Source organism: Mastigoproctus giganteus, chromosome 5 (assembly GCF_048544385.1).
Source record: "Mastigoproctus giganteus isolate SK-2022 chromosome 5, ASM4854438v1, whole genome shotgun sequence".
Classification (NCBI taxonomy): domain Eukaryota; kingdom Metazoa; phylum Arthropoda; class Arachnida; order Uropygi; family Thelyphonidae; genus Mastigoproctus; species Mastigoproctus giganteus.
Window position 1 is genome coordinate 232,259,783 of NC_143579.1, and position 19,662 is coordinate 232,279,444.

Consider the following 19,662-nt stretch of genomic DNA (forward strand, 5'->3'; position numbering starts at 1 on the left):
GGACATCAGGGGTATCCTTGTAGTGGATATTTGTGCTGAGTTTGAACAAACAAACTCATAGTTCTGTAATGCAAACTTACAGAAACTAAAGAAGTGCTTAATGAATAATACCAATAATGGGGAGGAGATTGAAGTTAGTGTTGGAAAATTTAAAATTTCTTCTGCAGAAAATTAACAAAAAAAAAAAAAAAAAAAAACCAGCCTTATTATTCTGAGATTCATATATAAAAATAATTCAAACTAAAATCTGTATCAGAAGGAATGTACTGCTCATCATCAGTATTAATGCATGCTACAGCTGTTAGATCTTGCACTACTGTATGGACTGGCCTTGGTCTCCAGGTCAGTGAAAAAACTAAAATCTGCATCATTTACAACACCACCATTTGCAGATAAAAGAATTTATAAAGTCACTGTTCTTGCAGAATGGTAAATTTGAATTTTATATTTATATAAACAAGTTAATTGAAATTTTTAAATATAATATTATTTGATTATAATAATGCCATTCAAAACCATAAGCACACATCTAAGTTACTTACTGGAACTTTGTTGGGATGTTTTGCTCGAATCTGCTCAACATCTTGCTTTCGTTGGGCTATAAAAAAAGAGGGAAAAAAATTGTTTTATCACCACTCTAAATGCCACAACAGAACCTGATCAATCTATGACGTACAAAGAACTTTTGCTGAGTTTTTGAAATTTGTATACCATATGAATCCATTGGCATTAAAAAGGAAAGAACAATTACCGTAGAAAGATTACACGATATTCCAATGGTGGAATAGAGCAATGTTCCCACTACAGCAGTTATTATACCATTAAGTGTGAAGCTGTACTTCTTCCATATTTTGCATTGTATTTTGATTTTCTTAGAAAAACCCTGAAGTAAATGTTTACTTTTCATATTTAAGTATTAGTCAGTTTCATCCAGATAGGTTGTATACACAATTTACTTTACAAACTAATCTATTGGCTATTGTTCACATTATCCACGTATACATGTACTGCTTTTTAGTATAGGTGGAAAATGATGCAAGCTTATAATAACATCAGGAAAAAAAAAAAAAACCCCACATTTGTCTAAATATTCCCTAAATTTTTTCCAACTATCCTCTGAAAGTGGTCAGACTTTGCACCCAGAGTCAAATCAAGTTCAGATATATGTTGAGTCTGTGTGGTGCATGATGATGTGGTAAAAGGAAGATGACAGGTGGGGTTTATTATAGACTAAATAATTCCGAGCAGCATGACAACAACCATCACTATGGACAACTTGAATCCGTAGCCAAGTGTGATTGCCAACAGTAACTAAGAGGCAGGTTAAAGTCTCTCGTTATGAGCAATTTTTACAGAATAGTGGACTGACTATATATGCCACGGAGAAAGATTTTTTTATCCATCAGGATGAATGTTATTTATTCCAACATGTTGGCCAGTACAACAGTACAAGGGACTCCAATATCCTTGACTTGATTCTCACCAAGGATCCAAACTGCATTCAAAATTTGAGAGTGCAGAAGATAAAAGCAAGTACTGATCACAAAAAACAGTAAAGAGTTCTTTTCTTATGTAAACTCTAGAAGGAAGGGGATGAATTAGATTGGGCCACTTGATATCGATGGTTCAACTGTTGATGATCCTGCTCAGGTAGCTAACAAACTAAATGAATATTTTGCATCGACATTCACACATGAGTTATTCAGCGAGGGGAATGCCAAAGGTGTATTCAACTCTGGCAGTAAGCTAGATGATCTTGTAATAACTGAGAGTAAAGTGGAGGAGAAATTGTTGAAGATAAACAAGAAAGGCACCTGGGGTGGATGGGATCTATCCAGTTATATTAAAGGAGGCAGCAAAGGAAATAAGCAAACCCTTAGCCATAATTATGAGAGCTTCCTTGGACTCAGGGGAGGTACCCATAGACTGGAGGTGTGCAAATGTGACCCCAATTTACAAAGGAGGATCAAAGGCTGACACAAGTAATTATAGACCTGTGAGTTTAACTTCTGTTCCAGGAAAATTAATGGAGGCACTGGTTAAAGAAGCACTGCAGGATCATCTAGACAAGACTTCGGTTATAGCTCGGACACAGCATGGTTTTGTTAAGGGGAAATCTTGCCTGACCAATTTGATTGGATACTATGATGCAGTCACAAAAGAACTGGATGCAGGGAATAACTTTGATATTATATACTTGGATCATAGAAAGGCTTTTGATACTGTTGCACATGGAAGACTGCTGCACAAATTGGAGCAGCGTGGCATCGGAGGCAAATTGCTGCTATGGATAAAGGGGTGGTTGAGGGGGAGAAGACAGAGAGTGGTAATCAATGGACACTGCTCATCGTGGACTAATGTTATTAGTGGAGTCCCTCAGGGTTCAGTGTTGGGTCCATTATTGTTTTCTGTATTTATAAATAATATTGATGATGGTATATCAAGCTTAATGTTCAAGTTTGCAGGGTTGTTAAAGACACTACTGACACTATGCTGCTGCAACAGGATCTGGAAAGGTTGAGCAGATGGGCTGAGAGGTGGCAAATGAAGTTTAACATTGACAAATGTAAAGTACTACATATAGGAAACAGCAACCCCAGAGAAACATATCAACTCTGTGGTACTACACTGACAGTGGTAGAGAATGAAAAGGACCTGGGGGTAATTGTACAGGCAGATATGAAGTTCTCTGAGCAATGCAGACAGGCTGCAAGAGTAGCTCATAGTGTCTTATCAATGATATACAGGAATTTTTCTAGCAGGGATAAGGAGGTGATTATTCGCTTGCATAAGGCAATGGTCAGGCCACACCTAGAGTACTGTATACAGGTCTGGAGGCCTCATTTCAAGAAGGATGTAGAGCTGCTGGAACGAGTACAGAGAAGGGCAACAAGGTTGGTCAATGGAACAAAGGGTTGCTCTTATGAAGAAAGGCTTAAGTATTGCAAATTACAGTGTCTGGAGATTAGGCACCGGCAAGGTGATATGATAGAGGTGTATAAAGCCTTGAATGGTTTGATCATGCTAAATGCTGATGGGATTCTGCCTCTTGCTCAGAATAATCACCTGAGAGGGCATAAATTCAAATTGAGGAAAGACAGATGTAGGATAGATGTCTGGAAATTTGTCCTTAGCCAGCGGGCAGTTGGTTGGTGGAACAGACTTCCATCCCTTGTTGTGGAAGTTGATAGCCTAAATAAATTTAAGGCTCAGCTGGACAGGTATTTTGAATGAACGGGGGGGGGGGGGGGGTGAAGTGGAAGTTTTTTTTTTTCCTGGCTGATGCTGCATAAGCTTGCTTTCTTGCATCATATGCCTCTACTAATGCTAATGTCATAAAATGGATGGCATTGAAAAAGATTTCTTGGTTAAAGAAAAATTGAGAGCTTCAATTTCAAAAGGGGACTATAGTGGATTGAGGTATTTCTTAGGCTGTTACTGAAGAGACAACTATACACCATTAGATAAGAGTTCATTATGGGAAGTATTCAAGGGATTTATTTTGGAAGCTGCAAATGCATTTGTTCCAGTGGAGAAGTTCCAGAAAATAAAGATTCCCAAATGGATGATAAGAAGTGAAGGGTTTAATTGAGGAAAAGAAAAGTGCGGGATAGTTAGCTATTATGAAATACTGATTTATGAGTAATATAAGTGTATATGTAAAGAAACCACTGATGGGGCAATTGATGAGTATAAGAAATTACTAGAAAAGAGAGTAAAAATGGAGACAGAGTTCTTGTACCTGAATATGGGGGGGGGGGGGTAGAATCAGATAGATCTTTCAAGTAATGAAAGTGGAAAAGTCATAACAAGCCCAGCAGATGAGTTGAAAATTTGTATACTGAAATGATCTTTATGGTTGAAAGACCAAATAACAGGGATTGGTAACAAGGAGTCAGACTGCCATAAATTAAGGGGTGAACAGTATACAATACCTGTAATAATAAAATAAGGCTGCATATGAGTGCATCACTCCATTGGGAATGTTAATGAGATTATTATTCGATTCCAGGATGATCCCCCAGGAATGAAGAAAAATGCTAACACCTTCCTAATGTACAAAGGAGATGCAAAAAATTTGATGGGCCACTATAGACCAGTAAATCTGACTTTAGTGGTGAGAAAGATCACTGGATCTGTGGTAAAAGACACAACAGAGGATTTTAATGATAGGAATGGTATCCTTAGTAGGTCACAGCATGGGTTTGTGAAGGGGAAATCTTGCCTGACCAATCTGGTTAATCATGACAAAGTCATAAAACAATTAGATGCAAGAAACAACTTTGATATTATTTACCTTGACTTCAGTAAAACTTTTTGGATGTGGTTTCCCATGAAATGCAGTCATATTTATTGAGATTACTGACAAGATTCTTTGTTGGATCTTACCAGAATGGCTAAAACAAAGCAGAGTGGTCATAAATGAGGGAGTTCAGGGTAAGAAGTCAATGTTAGATGATAATTTAAAGACCAGAACCAAGCTTTGCTTCAAAGTGACATAAATAGTTGCTTATCAGCTGGGGAGTGGAGTTAAAAGTGGTTCAGGACAAAAAGACAGGAGTTATGATTCAGTCAGGCATGAAATTTTCCGTGAGTATAAGCAAGTGACTAGGAAGGTAGTATTCTGTCCATGATTTATAAGACCTTTACAAGTAGAGAATAGGATGTCTTGTACCTTTGTAAAAGATGATGGCAAGATCACATTTAGAATGTGTTAGGGCCTGGAGGCCACACTTAAAGAAAGATTTGAACCCTTCTAGAAAGGGTTAAAAGAAGAACAACTAGATTGATAAAGAATGCTAACTGATGTCCATATAAAGAACAGTGTAGTAGGTGCAGACTGCAAAGCTTGGGAACTAGACATCTTGGAGTGGGGAGGGGGAACAAGTATGTGCATATAAAGCTATGAAAAGAATCAGTAAAATGAACAAGGAATATAAAATTCCAAGGAGTAATAGAAGGTCGATATCCTGTATTACAGATTACTGAAATTAAATGCCTGCCACACTGGTCAAGGCAGAGAGTTTGGTAAAGTTCAAAGTGGAATTGGACAGCCACTTCTTGGCAATGGGGAAGATATGAGTGACAGATTTTTTTTGGCAGGCACAGGAAGTCCACTTCCATGCATCATTTAAGCATTATAATACTACTCCTATATGTTTGGTATAGTAACAAAACAAATCTCCCACTTCAGGGAGACATGCCTCAGCACTGTATTAAAAATGCCTTAAGTTAAAAAAGTCTAGTAACAATTGTGTTAATATGATTAATACAATTAATAATAATATAACAATGTATCTATAAACATAGTACACTTTATCATGCTTCTCCAAAGCAGCCAGTTTCTCCGAAATTGATCAAACACAAGGTATACAATTGGATGTTTGCTGATCAAAAAAAATCCTCTGATGTGCCACTTACTGCTTTCTAATCACGACCGAGAAAATATGCTCAGCAACTGTATATCACAAAATTTTGAGGCAAGCAACTTTGAATCTTGGGGAAACTTTTCTCAGGTGAGTAATACCATAAATTGAAAGAATAAACAAGATAAACAAGAAAATTAATGATAGTTTTTTTGTATCACATTCTTGGAGCTAGTTTTTCAGGGTTATATGATGAACAGCTTGAATATGGGTAGCAGCTAGCTGATTAGAAGCAACTAATGAAAACCTCATGCAATGTGATTTGGGCTTTAATGGTGCAAAAACAACTATGGTTATAATGAGTCAGGAAAAGATTGACACAAACATGCTAATTTGAGAAGTTCAAAGTTTCCTGTAGTGATATCATTTTAAATTCATTATTTTCAGCATGTGCACATAATTATCAATAATTGGCTCAACTTGATGCAGAATTGAGATGCTACAAAAACATATATAATTCATGAAGAAACTGAGAATGTATATTTTTTCCAGAATACAATCCAGGTCAATCACATAAAATATAAATTCTATAATACTGCAAAATTTGAAATTGCCTAAGCAACAGCATTCAACATATGGGATACTAGAAAAGTTTTTTTTTAGTCAAATTGTCAAAAAGTGCTGAATTTTTGAATAATGGATTCATGTGGTTTTTACCTTATGCCCTGAAATATGCAAAGCAATTTTAACTGAATGATGCCTTTTTTTTTTTTTCAATGAGATTTGCAAACATTATGGAATAAAACCTCTCACTCTGGTATCTGGTAGCTTTTCTTCTTTTTTACATCTTGCACATTACAGAAGCTGTCTTTTGGCAAATTTTAAGGAAATTTTATTAACAAAAAACTAGCAAATTAGATAGGTTGCACAACAGGTGATGTCAGAAGTGGTTTTTTTTTTTTTTGTCCTATACTGTATAAGCATGCTTTCTTGCATCATTTGCTATTACTAATATTACTAAAAAAAGCACAAATTTAAGGCAAATGAAAAATAACAGTAATGCATAAACAACTTAGCTGCCTTGGAAACTGGCATATGAATACTTTACAAAACAAATTAAAAAAAAAATAATAATAAAGGAATCAAGAAATATTATGATGAGAGTTAATTTCATTTTGATAATGCAAGTATCAACTATTTTATACAAATGAAACTCATTATGAGATTTAATCTATCCATATATAAAAATAATTCATCTACATACAATTTTTATTAGTCATAGCAAAAATTATTGGCATTAATTAACATTCTTGATTCAGTTTCTGTATAAGCTTATCTTATTATTCAGCTTCTGAATAATAAGATGATTCAGCTTATTTATTCCTTTCATTTATTTATTCCACTTATTATAGTGACTGACTCAACTGGATTTTGTATGGAAACAAAAATATATCAAAATTTTCTTTTGGTGTGTTGTAGGAAACATTCAGTTGTGACCATTTCCTTCTCCAAATTTTGGACTAATTCCAGTATCTGTGTGCTTCATTATAAACAGACTAACGGTCTGCTTTCTTACTGGTCATAAACATGGAACTGTTAGGAAAGTTTTCTTTCCCAGAAAATAGAGGAATTTATACTGCAGTTTAATTTTTTTTTTAAAATAGTGAGTACTTGCTAGACAGTATGAAATACTGCTTATAGCTAATCTGATAATTGCATGATTACTAAAACATTGCTGTTTGCCCCATGAAGAGAAGTGGCAATAAGAATTTATTGTTTTCAATAAAAAAAAAAATAAAACACTTTTATTAAAGTATCAGACATTTAAAAAACACATTTGTACTTTGAAGTACCCTCTGATGTCACTGAAATTCAGGCATGGATAGAACCAATTGTTTGTATGGTATAAACTCAGTAACACAGTGTCAATGCCAAATAAACATGTAACCTTTTAATTCTTAAAATCACCTTAAAAGCTTTGGAGGAAATTGAGTACAGTGAGCTCCCAGTTTATGAACTTTCAATCTCACAAATTAAATATTTGACATCAGATATTCAAATTATGAACTCACATCTCTGTCTTATGAATTAAGGCTTCACCTTACTTTCAAACCATCAAGTTTTGAAGGTAAAATTGGTAAGAATGAAATATATTCAAGCTTTCATGCACTGTATTTAATATATTTAATGAATACCATATATGCAGTTATAGCACACTAAAGTATATTTTCAGTGAAAAATACTATCAAGCACATGTAGTGATAAGTGTAAATTAGTATAGTCAGTATTAAAATAGTTTTATTGCCTAGGGGAAACTGTTTGATTTTCTTCCCAAGGTCATTTCATATTTCCAGTGATGAAGCAGCTTTCTTAATTTTATTATTGCTGGTAAATTGCAAATAGCTTCAATTAGGTTAGGCACACTGCAATTTGATGTATAGAAGGGTCTGGGAGCATGGGTAATCAACTTTAAGCATTTAAGCATGAACTAGAAAAGTATCATTTTGATTATTTATTTCTATTTAAATACTGTATATGGAACAGTTGAAGAGTAATAACTATTCTATATACACAACTCTAAAGCATGTTGTGATAAACTGTAGTGCTATTATGATTTTTTCTGAGCAAAAATATTTCTGGTGCACTTAACTCATAAGTAAGGTTCCTCAAATGCAATCCACCTCTATTATATATTGCCAGATATACAGTACAGTGGATTATTATTATTATAAAGAATCTTATTGTTAAAAATTTTGTTCTAAGTACATACATAAATCCCATTTGTCATGCATTTTTGGAGTGAGCATTAAATTTTTTGAAAATATCCTCTCATTTCACCATTATAGCTATGGGAAAATTGTTCCCAATTTATAAACTTTTATTTTATGAATTATTTTTCTGAAATCCATGGTGTTTGCAAATTTGGAGGTTACTATAAATATGAAATAGAAATGAAAATGATATCAGGACTGTTTGAGCGAGTAAGAGTATTATAGGAACATCACCAAATGAATGAGTACAATCAATGAAAAATATCCAAATACACTGGTATAAACAGAAGATTTCTGCACAATCAATCATATAGATATCCACAGTGATTGCAATGACAGCATATGCTTGTGGACTGATATATAGAAAAAAATTACATTCTCCAACAAATATAGACTGTGAATATACAAATTCAGGCATGCAACCATTTTGTTAATTACTTGAATATGTTGTAAATATATTTTTATTAGTATTAGTTGTATGTGTAAGGAAACGCTGGGCTTTTGCTGTACTGGCAAAAAAAAAAAAAAAAAAAATATTTGACCCCTTCCCCACGTTGGTACCAGTATCTATCCAGCTGAGCTTTGAATTTTCCCAAACTGACACGCCTCAACCAACCATGGAGGAAACTTATTCCAGTAATTAACTACTCACTGGATAAAAGTAAATTCCTGCAATCCAGTATAAACTTCTCCCCCCACCATGTAATTTTAATTTATGGTCCTAGTTCTTAAGAACTCTCTTCTCCAAGCCTTGCAGCCCACATATTTGAAGTCTTTCCTATATGAACCTCTTGCCAATCTCTCTGGTACATTATTAGTGCTTGGAGCTTTTTCAAGAAGCTCTATCCTTTTAGGCTCATTAGCATATATGCATAAGTGCCTACTGTCTTCACCATGTCTGTCTGTCCATCCACTCATTTGTATGAGGGACACCCAGTGAATGGATTTTCATGAAATTTTATAGCTAGTTCACATAGAAAGATTTTCAACACATCCCAAATTTTATTAAAATCAGACAAATAGAAATCTGACATGGAAAAAAGAAATTTATAGATTAAATTAATTTTAACGTATGTTTAAGCTTTAGACATTCTGTGCACATGGTGTTGCTTGTTTGTTTGTTGTTTGGTTTTTAGGAGCATTAGCAACTAAGGCCATATTGCTCCGGGAATATGCGGTGGTCATTCCCTGACCTTTCCACATCCTCCGTATTTGGTGGTGACAGGCACGAACCCCGGTCTAATCAAGAAGCATGTGCACTGCTGCTCCTTCCCACATGGCTATGGAGGCGCCTGGTGTTGCTTGTGAACACAAGTGTGTGTGTGTGTGTGTAAAGTTTGGATAAAATGAGTTAAAGTAACAAAATACGGAGATAGTGGTTAATTACATTATAAAAGTTATATGGCAATGCACCTAAGTGCATTTGCCATATTTCTCTAATCTTAGTAATTAATTAATAAGAAGAAAATTATATTTACTTTTCACTTCAGTTAATTACAGAAAAAAAAATTCAATGAATTTTAAGAAAATATAGAATACATCTGAAATGTAATGCACTGCATACATTACCTAACTTGTTATGGAAGTATGTTATTGGTTATTCAGACATTACTTAAGAAAAAGTTCAATTGATATCACATTTTCAGTGTATGTTTTGTTGGTCCTTGAAAAGCTTTTAAGATCAATCATAGACCCCCTCCCTACCCTTCCCATGACCACAAAAATCTATTCATAGAAATAAAAGTATATTTAGCAAGTTACTCTAGTATAAAAAGTTGGATCGTGGCCAAATTTTCAACCTGTGTTCTTCCACTGTTCCTTGGAAAAATTCTGGGTCCCTGGGATGGTTCTAGATTCAATTCCGATTTCATAGCATTCCTCCACCTCAATTTGCCCTAGAAATATTACTCTAAATTTGTAACAAGCGCTCTGATCCACTTCAAAATTTCAATGCTTACTTAGAATATCCAGCCAGTTTATAAAAAGATTGACAAATCTCTCCCATTCAATTATTGTCCCATTGCATTTGCCTCTACTCTTTCCAAAGTAATGGAGAAACCTATCAACCGCAAACTCCTAAACTATCTCGAAACTTTCCATCTTATCAATGATTGTCAATATGGATGGATTCCATCAATGTCAATCGACTGGCATATTTTAGCACATTACCCAACTGTGAGCAAATTCAATGGAAAAGTTTGGTGAAACAGAAGCAGCTGTTCTTGGTATTTCTAAGGCTTTTGATTGTGTTTAGCATAAAAGTCGTCTTAACAAGTTTCCATTTTAAGGAATTTTTTGGATTTCTAGTTTTCTTTCTGACCTCTAAGCAAGTGATAGTAAATAAATTGCTATCTTCTGACTTCTTCACTAATGTTGACGTGGAAGTTTTCTTCATTCTTTTCCTCTTGTACACTAATGACCCTTTCCCACTGACTGGAAACCCTATCCATAGTTTTGCTGATGATGGCACACCCATTCCACCTTCCAGTTTGAGAAACCTTTCCCTGCAAAAACAGCTTCAACTTCTAGAATATCCACTAACTATTCCTTAAATTGCTGATCTCCAGGAGCAAAGATAACTGAGTTGATATCAATCCTTCTAAAACTCAGTCCTGTATTATATCTAACAAAACAGAATCTACTGCTCATATGCTTCATTATCTTCAGCCATTGCCAATCCACTGCAAGATGAAGGCCTCCTCAACATGTTTCCAACAACTGCAGTCTTGTGCTTTCTGTTGCCATTGTACACCAGAAAATCGGCAGATCAATGAAGTTTTACAATTTCATTGATCCACCTCATCTTTGGTCTTCTTGAGTTAAGTGGTATCCATTCCAAAATTTGTTTGGTCTACCTGTCATCAGTTCTTGATATGCAACATGCCCATTTCCATTTTCAGCACTTTGTTCTTGCAATGATGTCATAGACTTTGGTTTGTTGGCAAATCCATGCACATGTTTTTTCGTCTCTTTTGGTTACTTCAAAATTCAGTGCTCATTACTTCTCTGTGTGATCTTACTTCTCAGTCTTTGTCAAGTTTTGGCTTGGCATTCAATGCTCATGTTTCAAAACCGTACGTTAGGAGTGGGAGGATGATCAAACTTTTTTTTTTATATGAAAACATCTTTAGTGGCACCTAACAATGGAATGTAACAGAAATGCGAGACAGATTTGGTCAAATATTTGTATCGCTGCATTTCATCTTTAGTGACACCTAACAATGGAATGTAACGGATATGCAAGATGGATTTGTACTATTGTTGTGAAATATTTGGAAGTAACTTATTCCAGTAATTTATAACTCACTCGCTAAAATAAAACTTCCTGCAATCCAGTCTAAACATCTACCTTGTAACTTGCATTTATGGCCTTTAGTTCTAGAATAATTTATAACCGTGGCAATTTCGTCCTCATTCATTTTACTTCTTCCTCTCAGAGCCTTAAACAACTCAATCAAGTCTCCTCTAAGGTGCATAGTTTCCAAGCTCTGCAACCCACATATCTGAAGTCTTTCCTCATATGGACAGCCTTTTGCCACACCAGGCGAGTTACCCGTCTTTGGACCCTTTTAAGAAGCTCAATGTCTTTCTTTAGGTGCAGTCTCCATACTTGAACAAGTATTCCAAGTGTGGTCTAACAATAGTGTTTTATAATGGGATTATGATATCTTTATCTCTATTAGCAAATGTTCGATAAACCATTAATAGGACACCATGGGCCTTCCTTGCAATCTGTCTACAATTCTCGGAAAACTTCATGTCTGACCGTATCGTAAGACCCAAGTCCCTTTTCTCTACTAGTGGCTTTAGTTTAACTCCATGAAGTGTATAAATTATTTTGGGGTTACTGTTCCCCAGGAGTAATACCTTACACTTTGCCAGATTAAAGCATAGCTGCCATTTTTCTGACCATCCCTGAAGTTTATCTAGGTCACTCTGAAGAAGCTCTGCTTGGTGGTGATCATTAACTACTCTACCAATCTTTACATCATCTGCAAATTTAGACAACCCACCCTTTCTCCCTTCATAAGGCTGCCTCTGTATCCAGGTGGGCAGGAGCAGCAGTGCGAAGCACACGCTTCTTGATTAGACTGGGGTTCGAGCCCATGACTACCGAATACAGAGGATGTGGAAAGGTCAGGGAATGACCACCACATATCCTCAGAGCAATACAACAAAAAAAAAAAAAAAACCCAGTGGTTCTTGTATTGTTGTTCTAACAATACAAATGCTTCCTGCAGTAGTAATCCATAGTACAAGGATATCATTAATGTTTTAAAAAAAACTATAAATAAACAATGTACATACACCACCAGCAACCAGTTAGCATTAGCAGTGGCATACGATACAAGAAAGCAAGCTTATACAGCATCAGCAATACTGCAGGAGGTATGATTGTGACACCATACTATTCAACCAATGGCTACAATCATACTTCCTAATTAGGCTATTTGGCTTGGATTTTGCTAACCTCTTCCAAGCCAAAGATGTTTTCACATAAAACATCTTTCATGCATACAGGGTACACACAAGTGTTTTGCTTGAGAGAGAGTGGCAAATTTGACTTGAAGACCATATTAAGCTTTCCAACTGTTTGCCATCCCAATTTTATATGCTGTTCGATTTCCATCACGATGTTTCTATCTGTTGAAATTTCTTGTCCATCAGCTACGATTTTCTTTATTCTGGTAAATTTGTTGAATATAACTTGTTTTCTTGATATTCATTTTCGAACTGCCTTTCTTGCTTTCATGCTGAAGTTCAATGTTTTTCTGCAATTCTTTAGGATCATTGGCAAAGAGAATGAATCATCAGCAAATCATAAATGATTCAGATAACCTCCACTTATCTTGATTCCTTTATTTTCCCAATTTGGCTTGCAAAAGATTTCTTCTAAAGAGACAGAAAACAGTTTTGGGTAGATCGCGCCTCCTTGTCGGATGCCTTTTTCTATGTCGATCTGAACTTTGTCATTGTTGACCCATATTGATACAGTTGCCTTTTCATATATTAATAGGAAAATATTGACACAAGCTCTGTTTACACCTTGGTTGATTAGGGCAGTCAATCATTCCTTGTTTTGTGACCGAGTCGAAAGCTTTTTCATAGTAAATAAAGGCTATACATAAAGGTGGTATTCATTGTGCTGCTCTATAACTTGTTATACTGTTTGGTTGTGATCAACTGTACTGAAGCCATTTGAACTTTTTCATTGTTGACTTGTATTGATGGTTGCCTTTCATATATTGTTTGAAAAATATAAATGTAAGCTCTGTCTGCACTTCAGTTGATTAGGGCACTGATTATTGCTTGTTTTGTGACTGAGTTGAATGCTTTTTTATGGTACATAAAGGCTATACATAATGGAAGGTTGTATTCATTGTGCTGCTCTATAACTTGTACTGTTTGGAGGTGATCCATTGTACTGAAGCTACTTCTGAAACCTGCTTGTTCTTGGGGTTGTGCTGCCTCAAGTATTGTGTCTGTTCCTCTTGAAAGTATATTTGTGAAAATTGGTAATAGGCTCCTTGGTTGGTAGTTTTCTAAATATGCCTGGTCACCTTTTTTGTGCAGTAGGATAGCCAGCCACCGAGGGGGGGCAAGCCAGCCTCAGTAGGTGCCAGTCCTAAGCCCTGATAAATGGTGAGGGTTAGCACCAGGAAGGGCATCCAGACGTAAAAAAATGCCAAAACAAAAGAAAATGATAGAATGATGGAAAATGGACATGGAACGGCTAGGGCGTACCCCATAAGCGATGCGCAGTCACGTCAGTAAATCATAAATGATTCAGATAACCTCCATTTATCTTGATTCCTTTATTTTTCCAATTTAGCTTGCAAAAGATTTCTTCTAAAGAGACAGAAAACAGTTTTGGGTAGATCGTGCCTCCTTGCCGGATGCCTTTTTCTATGTCGATCTAAACTTTGTCATTGTTGACCCATACTGATGCAGTTGCCTTTTCATATATTAATAGGAAGATATTGAAGCAAGCTCTGTTTACACCTTGGTTGATTAGGGCAGTCAATCATTGCTTGTTTTGTGACCGAGTCGAAAGCTTTTTCAACTCGGTCACAAATGTCCCGGAAACTGTGAGAAATGGGTCAGGGCTATCAAACAAAGGACGGGTTTGGTTAAAGAAGTTAGTCCAGCTAGAGAAGAAGAAGAAGAAGAGGATGAAAAGTGTTAGAATAGGAACATTGGGACAATGAATGGAAAGAGTAGAGGTTTGTTTGTTATTTGGTTTTTAGGAGCATTAGCAACTAAGGCCATATTGCTCCGGGAATATGCAGTGGTCATTCCCTGACCTCTCCACATCCTCCATATTTTGTGGTGGCGGGCTCAAACCCCGGTCTAATCAAGAATCGGGCGCTATGCACTGCAGCTCCATCCCACCTGGCTATGGAGGCACCATAAAGAGTAGAGAGATTGTGGATTTGATGCAAATAAGAAATTCATCCCCTTCCTTCCTCTAGAAGGAAGGGGATGAATCAGATTCGTCCACTTGATATCGATGGTCAACTGTTGATGATCCTGCTCAGGTAGCTAACAAACTAAATGAATATTTTGCATCGACATTCACACATGAGGAGTTATTCAGCGAGGGGAATTCTAGAGGTGTATTCAACTCTGGCACTAAGCTAGAGAATCTTGTAATAACTGAGAGTAAAGTGGAGGAGAAATTGTTGAAGATAAACACAAGAAAGGCACCGGGGGTGGATGGGATCTATCCAGTTATATTAAAGGAGGCAGCAAAGGAAGTAAGCAAACCCTTAGTAAGCAAACTGCTCATCGTGGACTAATGTTATTAGTGGAGTCCCTCAGGGTTCAGTATTGGGTCCATTATTGTTTTCTGTATTTATAAATGATATTGATGATGGTATATCAAGCTTAATGTCCAAGTTTGCAGACGATACGAAGGTTGGCAGGGTTGTCAAGGACACTACTGACACTATGCTACTGCAACAGGATCTGGAAAGGCTGAGCAGATGGGCTGAGAGGTGGCAAATGAAGTTTAACATTGACAAATGTAAAGTACTGCATATGGGAAACAGCAAACCAGAGCAACTTATCAACTCTGTGGTACTACACTGACAGTAGTAGAGAATGAAAGGGACCTGGGGGTGGTTGTGCAGGCAGATATGAAGTTTTCTGAGCAGTGCAGATGGGCTCCAAGAGTAGCTCATGGTGTATTGTCGATGATATGTAGGAATTTTTCTAGCAGGGATAAGGAGGTGATTATTCCCTTGAATAAGGCAATGGTCAGGCCACACCTAGAGTACTGTATACAGGTCTGGAGGCCTCATTTCAAGAGGGATGTAGAGATTCTGGAACGAGTACAGAGAAGGGCAACAAGATTAGTGAATGGAACAAAGGGGTGCTCTTACGAAGAAAGGCTTAAGTTTTGCAAATTACAGTGTCCGGGGACTAGGCACCAGCGAGGTGATCTGATAGAGGTGTATAAAGCCTTGAATGGTTTGAGCATGCTCAATGCTGATGGGATTCTTCCTCTTGCTCAGAATAATCACCTGAGAGGGCATAAATTCAAAAAAGACAGATGTAGGATAGACGTGAGGAAATTTGCCTTTAGCCAGCAGGTGGTTGGTTGGTGAAATAGACTTCCATCCCTTGTCATGGAAGTTGATAGCCTAAATAAGTTTAAGGCTCAGCAGGACAGGTATTTCGAACGAACAGAGGGGTGAAGTGGAAATGGTTATTTTTTATTTATTATTATTTATTTTTTATTTTTTGGCTGATGCTGCATAAGCTTGCTTTCTTGCATCAAATGCCTCTACTAATGCTAATGCTTAGCCATAATTATGAGAGCTTCCTTGGACTCAGGGGAGGTACCCACAGACTGGAGATGTGCAAATGTGACCCCAATTCACAAAGGAGGATCAAAGGCTGACACAAGTAATTATAGACCTGTGAGTTTAACTTCTGTTCCAGGAAAATGAATGGAGGCACTGGTTAAAGAAGCACTGCAGGATTATCTAGACAAGACTTCAGTTATAGCTCGGTTTTGTTAAGGGGAAGTCTTGCCTGACCAATTTGCTTGGATACTATGATGCAGCCACAAAAGAACTGGATGCAGGGAATAGCTTTGATATTATATACTTGGATCTTAGAAAGGCTTTTGATACTGTTGCACATGGAAGACTGCGGCACAAATTGGAGCAGTGTGGCATTGGAGGCAAATTGCTGCTATGGATAAAGGGGTTGTTGAGGGGGAGAAGATAGAGAGTGGTAATCAATGGACACTGCTCATCATGGACTAAGTTATTAGTGGAATCCCTCAGGGTTCAGTGTTGGGTCCATTATTGTTTTCTGTATTTATTAATAATATTGATGATGGTATATCAAGCTTAATTTCCAAGTTTGCAGATGATACAAAGGTTGGCAGGGTTGTCAAGGACACTACTGACACTATGCTGCTGCAACAGGATCTGGAAAGGTTGAGCAGATGGGCTGAGAGGTGGCAAATGAAGTTTAACATTGACAAATGTAAAGTACTACATATGGGAAACAGCAACCCCAGAGCAATGTATCAACTCTGTGGCACTACACTGACAGTGGTAGAGAATGAAAGGGACCTGGGGGTGGTTGTGCAGGCAGATATGAAGTTCTCTGAGCAGTGCAGACAGGCTGCAAGAGTAGCTCATGGTGTATTGCCAATAATATATATAGGAATTTTTCTAGCAGGGATAAGGAGGTGATTATTCCCTTGTATAAGGCAATGGTCAGGCCACACCTAGAGTACTGTATACAGGTCTGGAGGCCTCATTTCAAGAAGGATGTAGAGCTGCTGGAACGAGTACAGAGAAGGGCAACAAGGTTAGTGAATGGAATAAAGGGTGCTCTTACGAAGAAAGGCTTAAGTTTTGCAAATTATAGTGTCTGGAGACTAAGCACCAGAAAGGCGATCTGATAGAGGTGTATAAAGCCTTGAATGGTTTGAGCATGCTCAATGCTGATGGGATTCTTCCTCTTGCTCAGAATAATCACCTGAAAGGGCATAAATTCAAATTGAGGAAAGACAGATGTAGGATAGACGTGCGGAAATTTGCCTTTAGCAAGTGAAAGTGGTTTTTTTTTTTTTTGGCTGATGCTGCATAAGCTTGCTTTCTTGCATCAAATGCCTCTACTAATGCTAAGTTATTAAATGAGGAAAACCCAAGAGCATTATGTGAGGATGGAGAGACGAATGAAAGAGTAGTGGAAGGCATAAGCAGGAAAGAAATGGAAAGTGCACTCAGAAAAATGAAGAGGGGGAAAGCAGTAGGTGCTGATCAGATACCAGTAGAGGTATGGGCGAAGAAGGGATCGATATCCTAAGGGACTTTACGGAAAAACTGTGGCAGCAGGGGAGGATACTCGATGAGTGGAGGGAAAGTATACTTGTGCCAATCTATAAAGGAAAGTGTGATGTGCAGGAATGTGGGAACTATAGGGGAATAAAGTTAATGTCTCATTTGATGAAGATCTGGGAAAGAATTATGGAAGGAAGGATAAGGCAGGAGATGGAAATAGGAGAGGAACAGTTTGGTTTCATGCCAGGAAGAGGAACAACAGATGCGGTCTTTTTTTTCTTTAAGGCAGGCGATGGAAACGTACAGGGAGATGCAAGTACAGTTGCACATGGTGTTCATAGACCTGGAAAAAGCATATGATAGAGTGTCCAGACAAGAGGTATGGAGATGCATGAGGGAGAAGGGTGCATCAGAAAAGTACATAAGGCTGGTGAAGGAAATGTACAAGGGAGCGGTGACGCAGGTTAAGAATAGTGTAGGTATGAGTGAGGGGCTCTCTGTAGAAGTTGGACTGCACCAGGGATCAGCTCTCAGCCCATATCTGTTTGATCTGGTAATGGATGTGTTGGTGAGAGATGTGAAGAGTAGAGCACCATGGAGTATGCTGTTCGCAGATGATATCGTACTTTGCAAACCATCCCAAGGAAAGGCAGAGAAGAACAAAGACAGAATATATGGCATTGAATGGAGAAGATGAGAGTTCTATAAAACTGCAGGAGGAAAAGCTACCATCAGTTTCGAAATTTAAGTATCTGGGATCGAATGTCGAGAGGGATGGAGGATTGAGTGCAGAAATACAGCATAGTGTGCAATGTGGATGGTTGAACTGGAGAAAGATGAGTGGGGTGCTGTGTGATAAGAAAGTAAATTGTAGAATGAAGGGAAGAGTGTATAAAACTGTGGTTAGACCTGGATTGATGTACGGTGCTGAGACATGGGCGATTACAAGGGCCTAGGAGAAGATGGAAATGGCGGAGATGAGGATGCTAAGATGGATGTGTGGTGTGACAAGGAAGGACAGGATAAGAAATGACTACATCAGAGGTACGGTTAAGGTGGGGCATCTGAGTAAAAAAATGCAGGAATCTAGGTTGAGGCGGCTCGGACATGTGGAACGAAGAAGTGAGGAGTATGTGGGGAAGAGGTGTGAAAAGTTGGAGGTGATAGGGAAGAGAAAGAGGGGGAGACCTAAGCTGAGATGGAAGGATAAGGTGGCAAAGGATTTAAAAGAGAGAGAAAGCCCAGGATAGGAAGGAAAAGAATTACGGATGGAAATGCAGACCCCATATAAACGTGAGAAGAAAGCGAAGATAAAGAAGAGAATGGCTTCTGCATTTTAAAAATAGTTTTATTAGAGCTTTAGATACTGACTAGCCACCAGCTTTCAACATTTCAACAGTGACTTTATTGGGTCCTGCTGCTTTGCCATTTTTCATTGATTTTATAGCATCTTTTACTTCTACCAAAATTTCTGGAACAGTTTCTGCATTTGGTGTTGGATCCAGTTGTCCTTTATCCTTGTAAAGATTTGAATAAACTTCTGCTAATTTTAATATTTGTTGTTGTGCCATTCTCAAGCTTCAAAGCAATGCTACTATGCTTATCTTCTTATAACTGATTATCATAATGTATCATGTCCATAAACAATTACGGCATTTTCATAATTGATTATATGGTAACTCAATAATCAAACATGGCAATTATTGGGAGAGATGACTATCTTTTGTTTGATAACATAAGATCAAACCTTTCCACTGTTGCTTCTTTGTTTTTTCTTCTTTGCATGTAATTACACTACACTGCATTTTGAAAAAAAATCACTAATGTTTACTCAGAAAAGGGTGTGTCTAAATCATTTTGTAATGCTGATTTCAAAAATGACTTCCATTTGTTCCATCATTGTTATTATTAATAGCCATATGGTATTAATTTACCTACACCAGCCAAAAACATTTTTTTAGTATCCTGAAAGAGAGAGAGAGAAGCAGGAGGGAATCACCAAAAAAGAGAAGAACGATGATATCCAGCTCAGGACCCTGAGTGTGCCAAGCCTATACCCACAAGATGTGAGCCCCTGGGGATTGTGTTAGGTTTCTTCAAAAATCACAAAAGAAAATTTGATTTTTCATAAATTTTTATTAATTTTGGAAGAATTTGTGCAATGAAATTATAAAAAAAAAAAAAAAAAAATTTCTACTTTTACAAGATTTTTATACT

The 19,662-nt window shown here is 37.1% G+C and overlaps 1 protein-coding gene across 1 annotated transcript in view; it reads right to left on the reverse strand.

The window, feature by feature from the left end:
• Positions 1-19,662, reverse strand: part of LOC150086275 (microtubule-associated protein 1 light chain 3 alpha-like) — an 80,492-nt gene that overhangs the window by 32,839 nt on the left and 27,991 nt on the right. The window contains exon 2 of the mRNA XM_090373804.1: positions 543-598. Coding sequence (XP_090229930.1) covers positions 543-598 — 56 coding nt within the window. The remainder of the gene's footprint in view (positions 1-542; positions 599-19,662) is intronic.